Source organism: Kogia breviceps, chromosome 17, assembly GCF_026419965.1.
Source record: "Kogia breviceps isolate mKogBre1 chromosome 17, mKogBre1 haplotype 1, whole genome shotgun sequence".
Classification (NCBI taxonomy): Eukaryota; Metazoa; Chordata; class Mammalia; order Artiodactyla; family Physeteridae; genus Kogia; species Kogia breviceps.
In genome coordinates, this window is record NC_081326.1 from 76,809,078 (window position 1) to 76,823,201 (window position 14,124).

At 53.1% G+C, this 14,124-nt stretch overlaps 1 protein-coding gene across 6 annotated transcripts in view; it reads left to right on the forward strand.

Annotated features, from left to right (window-relative positions):
• Positions 1–14,124, forward strand: part of ZNF623 (zinc finger protein 623) — a 22,642-nt gene continuing 8,518 nt past the window's right edge. Inside the window, exons 1-4 of one of the 6 annotated variants that reach the window (XM_067017826.1) lie at positions 1–708; positions 1,564–1,623; positions 8,180–8,283; positions 8,440–12,304. In XM_067017826.1, the coding sequence (XP_066873927.1) occupies positions 8,527–10,011 (1,485 nt within the window). In that variant the 5' untranslated portion in view covers positions 1–708; positions 1,564–1,623; positions 8,180–8,283; positions 8,440–8,526 and the 3' untranslated portion in view covers positions 10,012–12,304. Of the gene's footprint in view, positions 709–1,563; positions 1,624–8,179; positions 8,284–8,439; positions 12,305–14,124 lie in introns of those variants that run through there. The other 5 variants (XM_059043327.2, XR_010837531.1, XM_059043330.2 and 2 more) reach the window with 5 other exon arrangements.

Below are 14,124 nucleotides of genomic sequence, written 5' to 3' on the forward strand. Positions count from 1 at the left end.
CCAAACGCACGGCCAGGTCAGGAGCGAGGCCCTCGAGGCGGTAGGCCTGGCCACTCACTAGCTGTGTGACCTCGAGGAAGTGACCTGGCTTCTCCAGCTTCAGTCCTTGGTCCGTAGAAGGAAGATGCTGGAGGACATTCCTCGTGGGCTTGGAGTGAGCCTCTGCGGGAAGGCTAGGGAAGCGCTGCCCGCCGCGGGAAGGAGGCGGAAGCCCTCGGCGGCCCGCGCCACACCAGGCCTCGCCTCTCTGAGGAGCGGCCCTCGTCCCGTGCCCGAAGGCGGAGGGGGGGCGCACGCCCTGGGGCCCGGGGCCGCTGGGCGCAGGGAGCTCCGCCTGGTTCTCAACGCCAGCATTTACAGCTCCCGGGAGACACACCCCTGGCAGCCATTCACACTTGGCGGGCAGGCGGCGCTCAAGGCTGCGGGGGCGCAGAAGCTGCACTCCTACTCTGCCCCCTGCCCGGCTCCCTGCCCGGCTCCCCGCCGGAGTCGCGGCCGCCCGCGTCCGGCTGGAGGTCCGTACCACAGAGAGGCAAGCTGGTCTCTGCGCGCCTAGAGCGGCACCGGAAGCTCCCAGGGCGGGGCCTCGGGCCGATTTCCGGCCGCGGCGTGCGGGCGGCCGTGCGGGCTTTGTCAGCAGGCCAGCGGGGCGGGCGGCCAGCGGTCCGCGTGCGGGGTGCGCGCTGTCCTCTCGCCTCTGGGGGCAGGGTGAGTGGGGCGTTTCGGGCCGCGGGCGGGGGCGGCAGGGTCCTCCGGTCGGGCGGACGGGCGGGCTGAGCGCGGTCGGCCCCGCACGGGGGTCCCGGAGCCTGGCAGCCGTCACGGCCGTCCCCGCTAGGCTGCAGTCCGGCCCGGGGCCCGCAGCTTCTCTCCCCAAGGAACGTCGTGTGGGTAAATACCCGGTTCCACTCTCTTGGTTCCTTTCTCTGGCTCCAGGGGTCACACACCCAAGACGTAGAGCCTCCAGCTTCAGCGTCTGTGTCGCAGTTCTCAAGCCCACCAGCCCTTCGGAGGTGGCCTGGCGGTGGGTGGGGGGCACAGGTGCGGCTAGTACTACTGTTTTGCTCTAAGCCTGCCTCCTCTCCCAGGAGCCCAAGGGAGCTCTCCAAATGATGCTGGGGAAGTGGCCGGGGCCTCGAGCCTCTTTGTGCTGGAGGAGATGCAGAGCCGGCACCTCTGTCCTGGCGGGGGTAGAGGTGATGAACAGGATTCCCTGCAGCCCTGGTCCCGAAGGAGAACTCCCAGGTGGGGAGAGGTGATGGGCTGCGCTGTCCCAACTCTTCCCTGAAGGCTCCCTTTTTAGAGTTGTATCTGAACCCGGTGGCCGTCTCTGCTGATGTCCTGGACGTCTTAACCCCCTCATGCAGTGGCTGCATGGTGGTCATGGGATCTTCAGGGCCTGAGTAGCATGTCTGTGGTTTCCCAGGAATGTTAGCTGGAGGCCAGTTTGAACTCAGGCAGTTTGTCTGTAGAGCTCATCACTCTGCAGTAGCCGTTCTGCAGCACCTACTTTCCCCGAGCTCCAGTCCCAATGAATGACAGAAATGTCTTTTGCCCACCTAGGGTCTGAGAGATGCCAGTCAAACCGAGTCTTCAGGCGATACCTTGCTCCTGTCCACAGAGGTGGGACTTTTTGTAGATGTAACATTGTAACGGTATCTTAATAATGGTGATAACTGCAACATCCCTCTTATGGAGAATACAGAGAGAAATGAGGGGGCGGGGGGACTCTATACTTTCACAAGCCTAACTTGGTGGTTCCAGCCCTTCCTGGAGTGATGGTGGTGGATTCCTGACTCTCCGGGAAAGGTCCGGGGGACGATGGGGCTTGCAAGTCTGAGCTGAGAAGGCCCAGACCACATTCACAAGCCGGTGATGGAAGGGGTGCTCAGGGAAGCAGCTGACCCAGAACAGGGCGAGGCCTTGAACCAGTTCAAGGAGCTGTCAGGCATGTCCAGCGCTACCTCGGGTTGTGGACGATGACTGTTGAAAGGACACTGAACTTGTCAGGGAAGGAGAAGACCATTGGCATCGTTGGGCAGAGCCCTGGGAGCAAAAACCAAATGGCCATGGGGTGGGGTGGGAGGAGGAGATGGCAGCTAGCAGCTGGCGCAGCCTTAAACGAGTCACCTCCCTGAACCTCATGGATGGTTGTGAGGAAGGAAGAAAAGCACACGCCAGGCACTCAGTCCCCAACACGGCTGCAGTGGCAGAAGCTCAGGTTGATGAGAGTGGTGGCCACGAGGCAGCACAGAGGTGCAGATTCTCCTGGAGCTCTAGTCCGTGTCTTCCTCATGTGTCTTTTTACTCTCCTTTTCCCATTATTCCCAAGGGTGAAGCTTGGCAAACCTGCCTGCTTCCTTTCTTTCTTTAAAAAAAAAAAAAAAAAAAAAATTTTTTTTTTTTGGCTTCCTTTCTTTAGGCTGTAAGCAGCAGACAGCGACCTTGGCTAACTTGTAAGCCCAAGGCTGTAACGCCCTTTCACCAGTGCAGACAGCTTCTAGTGCCTGCAGCGGGCACTGCCCCCTCACCATCTCTGAGCCCCTCTGGGCTGCTCACAGGCTCCACTCCCAGCCTAAGCTTCCACTTCATTCCCAGCGCTGAGGCTTTTGCCCCATCTCTCAGCATCAACTGTGTATTTCGACAGTTTCATGTTATGTTTCGTGCAGCAAATTCTATGTGTTATAACAGAAGAGTGGGCCACGTTAGCCTCGGATGTTACGGAACCAGAAGTCTGGCGTATTTTTACTTCCTTTGTTCATTTCATTCAGGTTTCTTTAAATGAAAGAGTATCAATTTAATTTTGCTTGGATTCACAGAAGAAAAAGGAGCTAAGCAGAAACTGAAAGAGTACTGAATTTAAGATAAATGTTTATTCAAAGCAAGGCATATTTCATTTTTAAAACTTCCTCTAAAGTTAAAAAAAGTTATGAAAATCATGAAAAGGCATACTTTTTTTTTTTTTTTTGCGGTACGCGGGCCTCTCACTGTTGTGGCCTCTCCCGTTGCGGAGCACAGGCTCCGGACGCGCAGGCTCAGCGGCCACGGCTCACGGGCCCAGCCGCTCTGCGGCATGTGGGATCTTCCCGGACCGGGTCACGAACCCGCATCCCCTGCATCGGCAGGCGGATTCGCAACCACTGCGCCACCAGGGAAGCCCATAGGCATACATTTTTAAAGCTATATTCTTGTAAATATATGCAAGCCTGTTTTCAGGTGGTATAACAGTCATTTTAAACAAAAAAATCAGAAAATATCACCTCCAAAACAAAAAGCCAAGTCTCCCCTCCCCGTTTTTGAATTAAGAAAAATAACAAGATTTAAAATATAAGCTTACTTTTATAATACTAATCCAAGCTGATCTAAGCAAAATATCTTGTAAAAGTGACATCATAGTTGGGAAGGGAAGAAAATCTTCAGCAGCGGGAAATGGGCCGTGGAGGTAGACAGGCCTGGCCCTGAACCTGAGCTCCGCCACTTAATAGCCTTAACAGGTAATTGACTTTCTCGGCCTCTGTGAAACGGAGTAAATAATAGCGGTAATAGCTGCCTCACAAGGTTTGGAGGCCCTGAGAGCATGCAGGCCAGTTCAGCACTGCCTGCTTGGGGTTTGAGGGGCCCTCATCGGTAGCACTCCTCCTCCTCTCCCAAGTCTGCACCAGTGAGGCCCATGAAGAGCGAAGGGTCACCTCACCATTGGTCAAAGCCTAGGTTGGGGTGACGTTGGACTTCTCAGGCGAGTGCTGGTTAGACACTGTCCTGCCTGCTGGACACCCTGTCAGAGAGCTTGGGTGCTGCATGCCTAGTTATTCTCTCAAACCTTTCACTTGGCGAACTCCTTCCCCCTGTCGGGGGAAGAGAAGTGGGCAGAGCGCGTCAGGGAGCGCCCTTCCTCCTGACCCCAGAGGCACAGGGCTGGCTGCCCCTCCAGCGCCGAGGTGTAGTGGGGCCGCTGAGCGCCTGTGATGGTGACGTGCTGCTCAGAGCGCCAGGTGCATCTGTGTGAAGGAACCTGAGGGATGCCAGAAAGTGCTGCAGGCGGATGGGCACAGTGCGATGCCGTGTTCGTATCTGAAGATCGTGTGTCCCTCAGTAAATGTATCGTTGTTCTTGTTGCGTCAGAGGTCTGGATGAATGTGTATAAACTGAACAGCTAACAGTGGTTCTCTGTGGGATTGCTGGGGGTATTCATAGTCTATATTTTATGTTTACCACGTGGAATATTTTTACGATGTGTATCTTATGTTTTTCATCGCTAAGAATTAACAAGATATAAAAGTAAAGTAAAACAGGATATGAGACTGAGGAGTGTGGTCCTGATTTCATAATACACTGGTGCAGAAAAGCACTCGAGGAAAAATGTCCGTGTGTAATCTGAGTGGTGGGCTTAAGGGTAATTTTATTGTTGTTTTTAAAGTTTTTCTTAAATAGCATTAGTTTACCTTTATACCTTGAAAAAATAACTAGCTAAAAGTAATTTGTATAAGCAGAAAATATTTTAAACCAAGTTAGTGGGCCTTTAACTCAGAAGAACATTCTCAGCGAACGTCAGCAGGCAGTGGTCGTAAATGCTGTGTCACAGGGCACCCCGAGAGGGCTGCTGCTCCCGGAAGCTGTGTTGCAAATCTCACACGGAGAGAAATGCCTCGCATAGACTTGTGCTCAGCTTCTCATCCTTATTGTCAGCTCTTGGTGTGCGGGTTCAGTTTCTTGATCATCACAGGGAACGTTGCATCTGAATCGTCACGTTGTCTAATAGCGGTATTTAAGCATGGGTTCATTTTGCTGTAACAGAGATTCAAAAATAGGGTTTCCAAGAGGAAACTTGGTTTCTCGTGTTCCATCTCACAGGCAGGTGGGCGGCTCTGCCCCTCCGGCGCCCTGGAGCGCCTACTGTGCTGCCTCGTGCACGTCCCCGCAGGTGGGCGGGAGGGTGGGGGACGGGTGGCATGCGCACGTCCCTTCCTCTCTGTCTCAGCTGGAATCAGTCACAGGGTCACACCTCACTTCAGGGGACTTCAGGAAATGAAGTCATTCACTGCTGTGTGTCCGCTAAAATTTCTGGCGGTGTTTCCGTCACTCAGAGGAAGCAGGGACTCCAGGCAGTGTGTCTCTGCCACGGTTTACCCCATGGGCTTTCCTGGGTCCCGCACCAGGTCACGCTCAGTTACCGCTTCCCGCCCAGAGCCAGGGTCTCTGGGTGTGGCCTTCTCCCGGCGCCAGGGCCTCTTCACATGGTCACAGTCTAAACTCAGACAAGTCCCAGCCTCCCCAAATGCTGTCTCCTCACCCACCACATAGATGCCCCCACTCAGGAAGGGGAAGGACCCCAAACCCACAGCGGTCGCTGGTCCACAGCGGCTGTGGTTCCCAGTGGAGTCTGCAAGGGTGGCCTGAACTGGTGGCCACTGAAGCGAAGGAGTCCCAGGACCCAGCGGAAATGAGCACCTCTGTCGACCAGAAGACAAGCACAGGAGCAGTTATGGCAGCTCTGTCCCCCAGCCTGCGCTGCCAGCCCCTCGGTGTTGGGGGATAGGAGAGAGGAAGGCGCGCGGCGGTGTGTTCGCGCGGTGGAGGCTGCACACCGTGAGGTCTGTGCCACCCAGGTGGCCCCCCCGGTGCGGCGCTCAGCGTCAGCAGACACGAGGTGGGGTCATGACAGTGCTCGCGAGTTAACTAGATAGTGTGGACCGTTCTACAACCTTAGGGGTATTCTGCAAAGCACTGAATTGCGCACTTTAAAATGGTGAATTTTATGGTGTGTGAATTCTATCTCCATAAAAAGTGGGTACATGTTGAATAAAAAGCAGACACAAAACAGCTGTATGGTTCCATTTAATTGAAATTGAAAACTTGCAGAATTCATCTGTAATAATAGAGATGGTTCCCCTTGGAGGGGGAGCCTCTGGGCTATGGAAGTGTTGGTGGCCAGGCAGGTGAACCCCAGGAGTTCTTCGAGATGTGTGCACTTGATGCGAGGCGAAGAAAAAAGAACAGCCTGTTGGGAAGAAGCCCTGCGGCCATAGAGCTCCTGTTACCTGGTTACACCGCTTTCCTGCCCCCGGGCTGCTCCCCTCTGCCTGGCTGTGTCCTCAGGGGCACATCCTTGTCCTTGGCAGCCACGCTGGAAATGGGTTTTGGAGGGCATCGCTTTGTGGGGCTGCATAGCAACTGGTCTGCTTCCCACTGGTGCAGGGTCGTCTTGGACGGAGCTCCTGGGAAGTGGGCGCAGCCGGGGGGCGCGCTCGGGGACGCACCTGTGAGGACGGAGGGATCAGGCAGTGGGTTTGAAACAGGCCCAGGCACATCCCAGTGGAGCTTTGGGGCTGGGTGGCCCTTCTGAGTTGCCCCAGGTGGAGACGGGTGCTCTGGGCTCCGTCGTGGGCTGGGCCCCAGCTGGGGTGTGGCAGGCAGGGTCCTGAGATGGACCCGACCGTGCACCCCTCCTGGCTGCCAGGGAGGGCTCTGGCGGTCAGTTGACGTAAGGTAGGGCTAGTCGGGGAGCCCTCGGAAGGCAGGGTTTCTGCCGCTGGTCACGGAAGAGAATCAGAGGGCGTCTGAGCTGCTGCCTGGAAGGTGCAGGTGCCCCCAGGGGCCACCAGCCTGTGATCGGGGACAGTTCCACAAGCACAGGGGACCACATTCTGCCAACAACCTGAGACGTTTTCCCAGAGCTTCCAGAGGAGACCTCGGCCTGGCTGGCACCTGTGCAACCCTTCTCGGGCCCCAGTCGTACCAGGCTGGGCTTCCGACCTACGGCCCTGTGAGATGGGAGCTGGGTCCCTCGTCTGCTGGAAGGAAGTCTGAGGTGAACTGCTACATAGCGATGGATGGCTCCGAGAATTCCAGAGCTGGAGACGGGAGCTGGACACAGCGTCCCGGAGACCGTGGGAGGTTAAATAAGCACAGGCTTTTCCAAAGCAAACGCACCTGTGGAGCGAGGCCCATGTGCAGGTCACCAGAACCCCGAGGCCTCCCTGCACCCCCTGCCAACCGTGATCTTCTCCCTAGAGACCATCATTGACTCGAGTCTCCCACCATGGTTGGTTTTGTCTGTTTCTGAACTTTGTATAAATAGGATCATACGATATGAACTCTGGCTCAGCGTTACATCTGTGAGGTTCACCTGTGCTTTTGTGTGGGGCAGGTCTTTTCATTGCTATGCATTCCTCCCTTGTTGGAGGAGGGCTCCTCAGTTTACCCTTTCTTCTGTTGATGGATATTTTGGTGATTATGAACAGGGCTGTGGTGAACATTCCAACCCGAGACTTTTGCAGGGCGGGGCTGGGGGTGCACAGGTGGACGTCTTTTTTTTTTTTTTAAATAAAGTTGTATTTTTATTTATTTATTTTTGGCTGTGTTGGGTCTTCATTTCTGTGCGAGGGCTTTCTCTAGTTGTGTCGAGCGAGGGGCTGCTCTTCATTGCGGTGCGCGGGCCTCTCTCTGTCGAGGCCTCTCTTGTCGCGGAGCACAGGCTCCAGACGCCCAGGCTCAGTAGTTGTGGCTCATGGGCCTAGTTGCTTCACGGCATGTGGAATCCTCCCAGACCAGGGCTCGAACCCGTGTCCCCTGCATTGGCAGGCAGACTCTCAACCACTGCGCCACCAGGGAAGCCCTGGATGTCTTTACCTTGGATTCGACCAAGGACATTTAACCCTGTAAAGAGGGAGGGTATGGTGTGGGTGTAAACACAGGTAGGTTGGTAAATGTGGGAGAAAGTGGGCATTCTCGTCTCATTGCTTCTATTTTCTCACTGAAGGAAGACGCAAGGTCATCGTCCCTGAGAGGAAGGACGGGGTGTTGGACATTTGAGAGGAGAAGAGAAACCAGGAGATGATCTTACAGGGGAGTTAGCCAAGTGTAGAAATTGCCGGCAGCTCTTGGGGTCCGTTAAGCAAGTGGTTATAAGTGTAGAGAGAACTGAGTCGGCAGGGGTGCAGACACCGATCAGGAAGCAAGCTGAATTTTACTGGGGTTGGGGTTTTCCCACACAAGTATGATAGAGGAGGGGAAGGGCAGGGGAGTTAGGGTTAATATGCGAGAGAATGAGTGTAAAATATATACCCCAAATGAATATAATCCCATCCACCATCTAAGCTGGGGAAGGAGGGGCAGCGCAGAGGTGGTAAGAGCAGTCCATCTGTGTTTCTTTGGAATATGTCTTGATTTTTGAGTGCAGTCCAAGCCACATCCCAGCCCATCTGCCATCGGCCAGCCTGTCCCCTGGAGTTGGTGTTAGCGGTGGAGCCCGAAGAGGCCTTCGCCAGCGGAGAGGCCGGCGGGGTGAGCCGAGCACGGTGCTGGGCCGGGGGTGTGGCAGATGGAACATTTTCCTCTCCCCCACTCCTTGGATATGCGTTTTGCCGCCCGCCTGCCCGCTCCAGCAGATTCCCGTCTGTTAAGGAAGGGGAAAGATAACCGTACTCTCTTTGATTGCAGACTGACTGGTGACTAGAAGGTGACTCCGGAGCCTGAATTTCTGAGCATGGAAATCTGCAGAAGACAGTGTCCGAGGCCCTCACAGTGATGGAGCTCGCTGCCCCTGCGCCTGGCGGGGCCCCTGAACCCAGATTAGGGGGGCTGTTGGGAAACCTGGACGGGCAGAGCCTGCGGAGCTGCCCCTCCCAGGAGGGGGGTTTCAAGCCGGTGACAGTTACCCACTGGAAGATCCAAACAGGAGAGGCGGCGCAGGTGGGCGGTAAGTCAGGAGGAAGCCCCGTCCTGAGCTCAAACCTCCTCCTGCTTCAGAGAGAGCTGATCGAAGGGGAGGCCCGTCAGCGCGAGGCTTGCGGAAGCTTCCCATTTAATTCGGACCTGGTCAGACATCAGGTTTCTCAGGCTGGGGAGAAATCTCACAGACGTGATGAGTGTGGGAGGGGCTTCGGCCAGAGCTCCCACCTCATGGCGCATCCGCGCGCTCACGGCGGAGACAGACTCTACGTGTGTAATGCGTGTGGGAAAGACTTCGTTCTCTACGCGGATCTTGTGGAGCATCAGAAAGCGCACGCGGGAGAAAGGCCCTTCAAGTGCGCTCAGTGTGGGAAGGCGTTCTGTCACAGCTCAGACCTGATCCGCCACCAGCGCGTCCACACCCGGGAGCGACCTTTCGAGTGCAAGGAATGCGGGAAGGGCTTCAGTCAGAGCTCGCTGCTCATCCGGCACCAGAGGATCCACACTGGGGAGAGGCCCTACGAGTGCAACGAGTGCGGCAAGGCCTTCATCCGGAGCTCCAGCCTCATCCGGCATTACCAGGTCCACACGGAGGTGAGGCAGTACGAGTGTGAGGAGTGCAGGAAGGCCTTCCGCCACCGCTCGGACCTCATCGAGCACCAGAGGATCCACACTGGGGAGAGGCCCTACGAGTGCAACGAGTGCGGCAAGGCCTTCATCCGGAGCTCGAAGCTCATCCAGCACCAGAGGATCCACACTGGAGAGAGGCCTTACGTGTGCAACGAGTGCGGGAAGCGTTTCAGCCAGACGTCGAACTTCACTCAGCATCAGAGGATCCACACTGGAGAGAAGCTCTATGAATGTAACGAGTGCGGGAAAGCGTTCTTTCTGAGTTCATACCTTATTCGACACCAGAAGATCCACACCGGAGAGAGGGTGTATGAGTGTAAGGAGTGTGGGAAAGCTTTTCTCCAGAAAGCCCATCTCACTGAGCATCAGAAGATCCACACTGGGGACAGGCCCTTCGCGTGTAAGGATTGTGGGAAAGCCTTCATTCAGAGCTCCAAGCTCCTCCTACACCAGGTTATTCACACTGGAGAGAAGCCCTACGTATGTAGTTACTGTGGGAAAGGCTTTATTCAGAGGTCAAACTTCCTTCAGCACCAGAAAATTCATGCTGAAGACAAACTCTATGAATGTAGTCAGTATGGGACAGAGTTCACCTCAGCTCCGAACTTTAAAGGCAGTCAAGAGGCTCACCAAGAGGGACTTCCCTTGAGTCAGACCCCCATACATTTGGGTGAGAAGTATGTAGGTCAGGGGGAACACACAGACTTGTAACTATACTCCAACTCACTGAGTGAGACTCGAAGCGAGTGGTGTGAGCCCTAAGTCATGCGGCTTTGGACATGTCACCATTTCCCAGAGTCACCGGCAGGGCTGCCTCTGGAGTGGGCTGCCACCTCCCACTTGGCTGCCCAGCCGGCCCGCTGCCTTCCTCCTCTGCTGGGAGCTCGTGCCCTCGTGAGAGTCACGTGACTGGACAGCTTACTTGGAGCTGGACCAGCGTCGGGGGAGGAGCTCGGCCTCGGGAGAAGGTTCTTCTGTTTCATTGCACAATTACAATTCACCCCAGAGTTAAATCCCTTCTAAAGTAGAATTATGTATCTAATCGTATCCCTTTAAAAGAGTATTCCTTAGCATATTTTGATCTATCAGAAAGGCAAGTTGGAGAAACATCCTTTCTTATCTAAAACCACAAATTGGTTCCCTGTCCTTAGCATAAGTTCCAATCTCCCCATCCTGCATCCGAAGGCCTTTTGCTTCCTGGGGCCTCTTCTCCCGCCGGTTAACTCCCTGCCGCACCGTTGGCACTGTGGCAGCACTAACTGCTGGACGTCCCCACTTAGCCAGGCCGCTCCTGCCTCCTTGCCTCCGTCCTGGTTGGAATGCCCCCTCTCCTCACCGGGCTGACTGTCGGCTCAGCCCGCTACCCTCTGCTTCCGTTCCTCGGTGGTCCTTCACCTCTGTTACTGCACTTATTACTCTGATATGTCAAAATCGTGTTTCGGATCCTCTCTCTTCCCTTGTTACAGTGTTAATTCGTGGAGCACAGTGGGCGTATCTGATTGATTTGTGTGTCCCTGGCATCTAGAGCAAGGCAGTAAAAAGCACACCCCAGTCGCTGTGTACTTGGTTTGTCTTTTCTATACTGCTGTTTAAAATATGTTTTTGGATGCTCTTTTTGTTGTTGCTGTTTTGTGTAATCTGCTGGTCTGTCGGAAATTCCTCCTCTCGGCCCTGCTGGCGTCTTCGGCTCAAAATGCATTCAGCACTTGCAGGCAGTAGCCAGAGTAAGACGGCGCCCCTTGTGTTTTTGCCTTTACAGCTTGTCCATGACTGTCCACTTGCTCTGGGGGAGGCTTGTCCTCAGTCGTCTGTGTGTCTTTCTGATTCATTCAAAGGGCACACAGTCCTGGCGCGCCACGTGACTTTTCCTGTCTCGGCCATTCCATGATTGAGCCCAACTTCTCCCCCTTGCGCTGCTCTCTGGCTCACTTTGTCATTGATTTGAAAAATGTAATTATCTAAAAGGACCAGTGCTAAATACTGGGAAACGGAGATGAATGAGACACCAGGTGTCCTGAAGTCGTCTAGAGTCTGATGGGGGAGGCAGGAAGGTCTCAGTACGCCGAGTTGAGTGTTGAAAGAGAAGTGTGTTTCCAATTGCGCAGGAGCATAGGTAAGGAGGTGACTAATTTGGCACGGGGCAACTGGGATGGCTTCACGGAGGAGGTGACAGCAAACTGGTCTACAGAGATAAGTAGACATTTGTCAGCTAGAGCAGAGGATGATCTGGGAGGGAAGCTGGAGAAACGGGAGGACCGGCGGATCCCTCTCTGGGTAAGGCTGTTCAAAAGCAGGCCAGTTTTATTACACAGCAGAACTGTTGTTCCCTCTGAATTTCTTTTATCTGAACATTAACAAAACAACCAGTTTTGAAATGCTGTGATAATGGATTTCCCATGAGGGCATATCTTGAGTTCTTAAAGTCCAGCAAGCCTAGAAGCCATGAGGGGGTAAATAATTCAAAAAGAGCAGACAGTACTCCATCTGTTGGAAAACTCACCGTTACTGGAGATGTTTCAAATGGTATAGAAGCAGATTTTACCAGACCATTTTAACCAACTTTGGTTGAGGTCCAGTTGCCATACAGTAAAACACCTATTTTAAGTGTACAGAATTTTGACAAATCCATACACCTGTGTAACCATCATCACGATCAAGAATAACATTTCTGTCACCCCAAAATGTTCCCTTTTGTCCTTTCCCAGTTAATCCCACCTAAGGCCCAAGTAACCACTTTCTGTTAGTGTGGATTCGTTACGCCTGTTCCAGGACTTCACATAAATGGATTCATACGGCATGTAATCCTGTGTAATCCGCACTTCTTTCACTTTGGCATGTTTTAAAGACTCAGCTGAGTAGTTCTGTGTTTCCGTAGCTCTTTTTGTGAGTAGTGTTCCATTGTATGGGTAAGCGTCGTTTAGTATTCATTCATCTGTTGATGGAAATTTGGGTTTCCAGCTTTGGCTGTTATGAATAAAACTGCTATGAGCATTTCCGTAAAAGTATTTATCTGGATGCGCCTCTTTATTTCACTTGGGTAAATGCCTAGGAATTTAATTGCTGGATTATAAGATACGTGAATTTTAACTTCATGAGAAATTGCCAAAAAGTTCTTCATCGTGATTGTAGACTTTCACACTCCTGCACTGGCGGGGCCCCACTGGTCCACATCCTTACCAACCTGTGGTGGTGTCACGGTTCCAAACCCTAGTCCGCTCCAGGGGCGTAGAGCGATGTCTCGTTATGCTTCTAATTTATAGTTGCCTGCTGAATGATGATGCTGCGCATCTGTATCATTTTTTGTGATGTGTCTGTTCACATCTTTTGCCCATTTTAAAATTGGGGGGTTTGTCTTATTTACTTATGAGAGTCTTTTTTTTTTTTTTTTTTGCGGTACGCGAGCCTCTCACTGTTGTGGCCTCTCCCGTTGCGGAGCACAGGCTCCGGACGCGCAGGCTCAGCGGCCATGGCTCACCAGCCCAGCAGCCCCGCGGCATGTGGGATCTTCCCGGACCGGGGCACGAACCCGTGTCCCCTGCATTGGCAAGCGGACTCGCAACCACTGCGCCACCAGGGAAGCCTGAGAGTCGTTTTTATATTCTAGGTCAAAGTCTCTTCCCAAACACGTATTTACTTATTTATTTATGGCCGCACCACACGGTTTGTGGGGTTAGTTCCCGGACCAGGGATTGAACCCGGGCCCTCGGCAGTGAAAGTGCTGAGTCCTAACCGCTGGACTGCCAGGGAATTCCCCCAAACATATATTTATTATGAATACTTCATTTTAGTCTTGGGCTTACCTATTTTTTTTTTTTGACTTAAGAGACTTTAAAATGATTTGGAGTGATTTATAGCATATAAAGTGGTATTTAGTCTTTAGTGGAGAAAGTTGCTAGTCACCTGAAAGAAAAATAAGCATTGTGGGCATTCCTAAGACAAATGAAATAAAATCTCATCACTTTTGGCTATAACCAGGCTTCTCATCAATAACTGTATTAATTTTTCCAGTATTCAGACATAACCTAAAAGATAAAAGAGTGTCTGCATCCCATGTGAACTTGCATAAATGCAAAGCATAGAGTTCTTATAACTCCACAGGCACCTGAAAGTGCTCCGAACGCACAGGCCCAGTGGCCATGGCTCACGGGCTCAGCCGCTCCGCGGCATGTGGGATCTTCCCGGACCAGGGCACGAACCCGTGTCTCCTGCATTGGCAGGCGGACTCTCAACCACTGCGCCACCAGGGAAGCCCTCTCCTGAAAGTTTTAACTACCCTTTGTGCTCACTTCATATTACATAAAGAATAATGGGGGCCTCCCTGGTGGCGCAGTGGTTGAGAGTCTGCCTGCCGATGCAGGGGACACGGGTTCAAGCCCTGGTCCGGGAGGATCCCACATGCCGTGGAGCAACTAGGCCCGTGAGCCACAACTACTGAGCCTGGGCGTCTGGGGCCTGTGCTCCGCAACAAGAGAGGCCGCGGTAGTGAGAGGCCCGCGCGCGTACCGCGATGAAGAGTGGCCCCCGCTTGCCAGAACTAGAGAAAGCCCTCGCACAGAAACGAAAACCGAACACAGCAAAAATAATAAATTAATAAACTCCTACCCCCAACATCTTCTAAAAATAAAAAAAAGAATGGAAATATGGGGAATATTCCAAATATATTTTACAAATCCTTACTATGTGGTTGTCTTATTCGTGTAATACTCCACTCTAGTGGCCTTTGTTTTTGCTTGTAAAATTAAGTTTATGTAGCACATTAACCTTTCCCCTCAAATATGCCTTTTGATGTTCATTATTCCACCAAAAAGAAAAAAGAAAGAAATT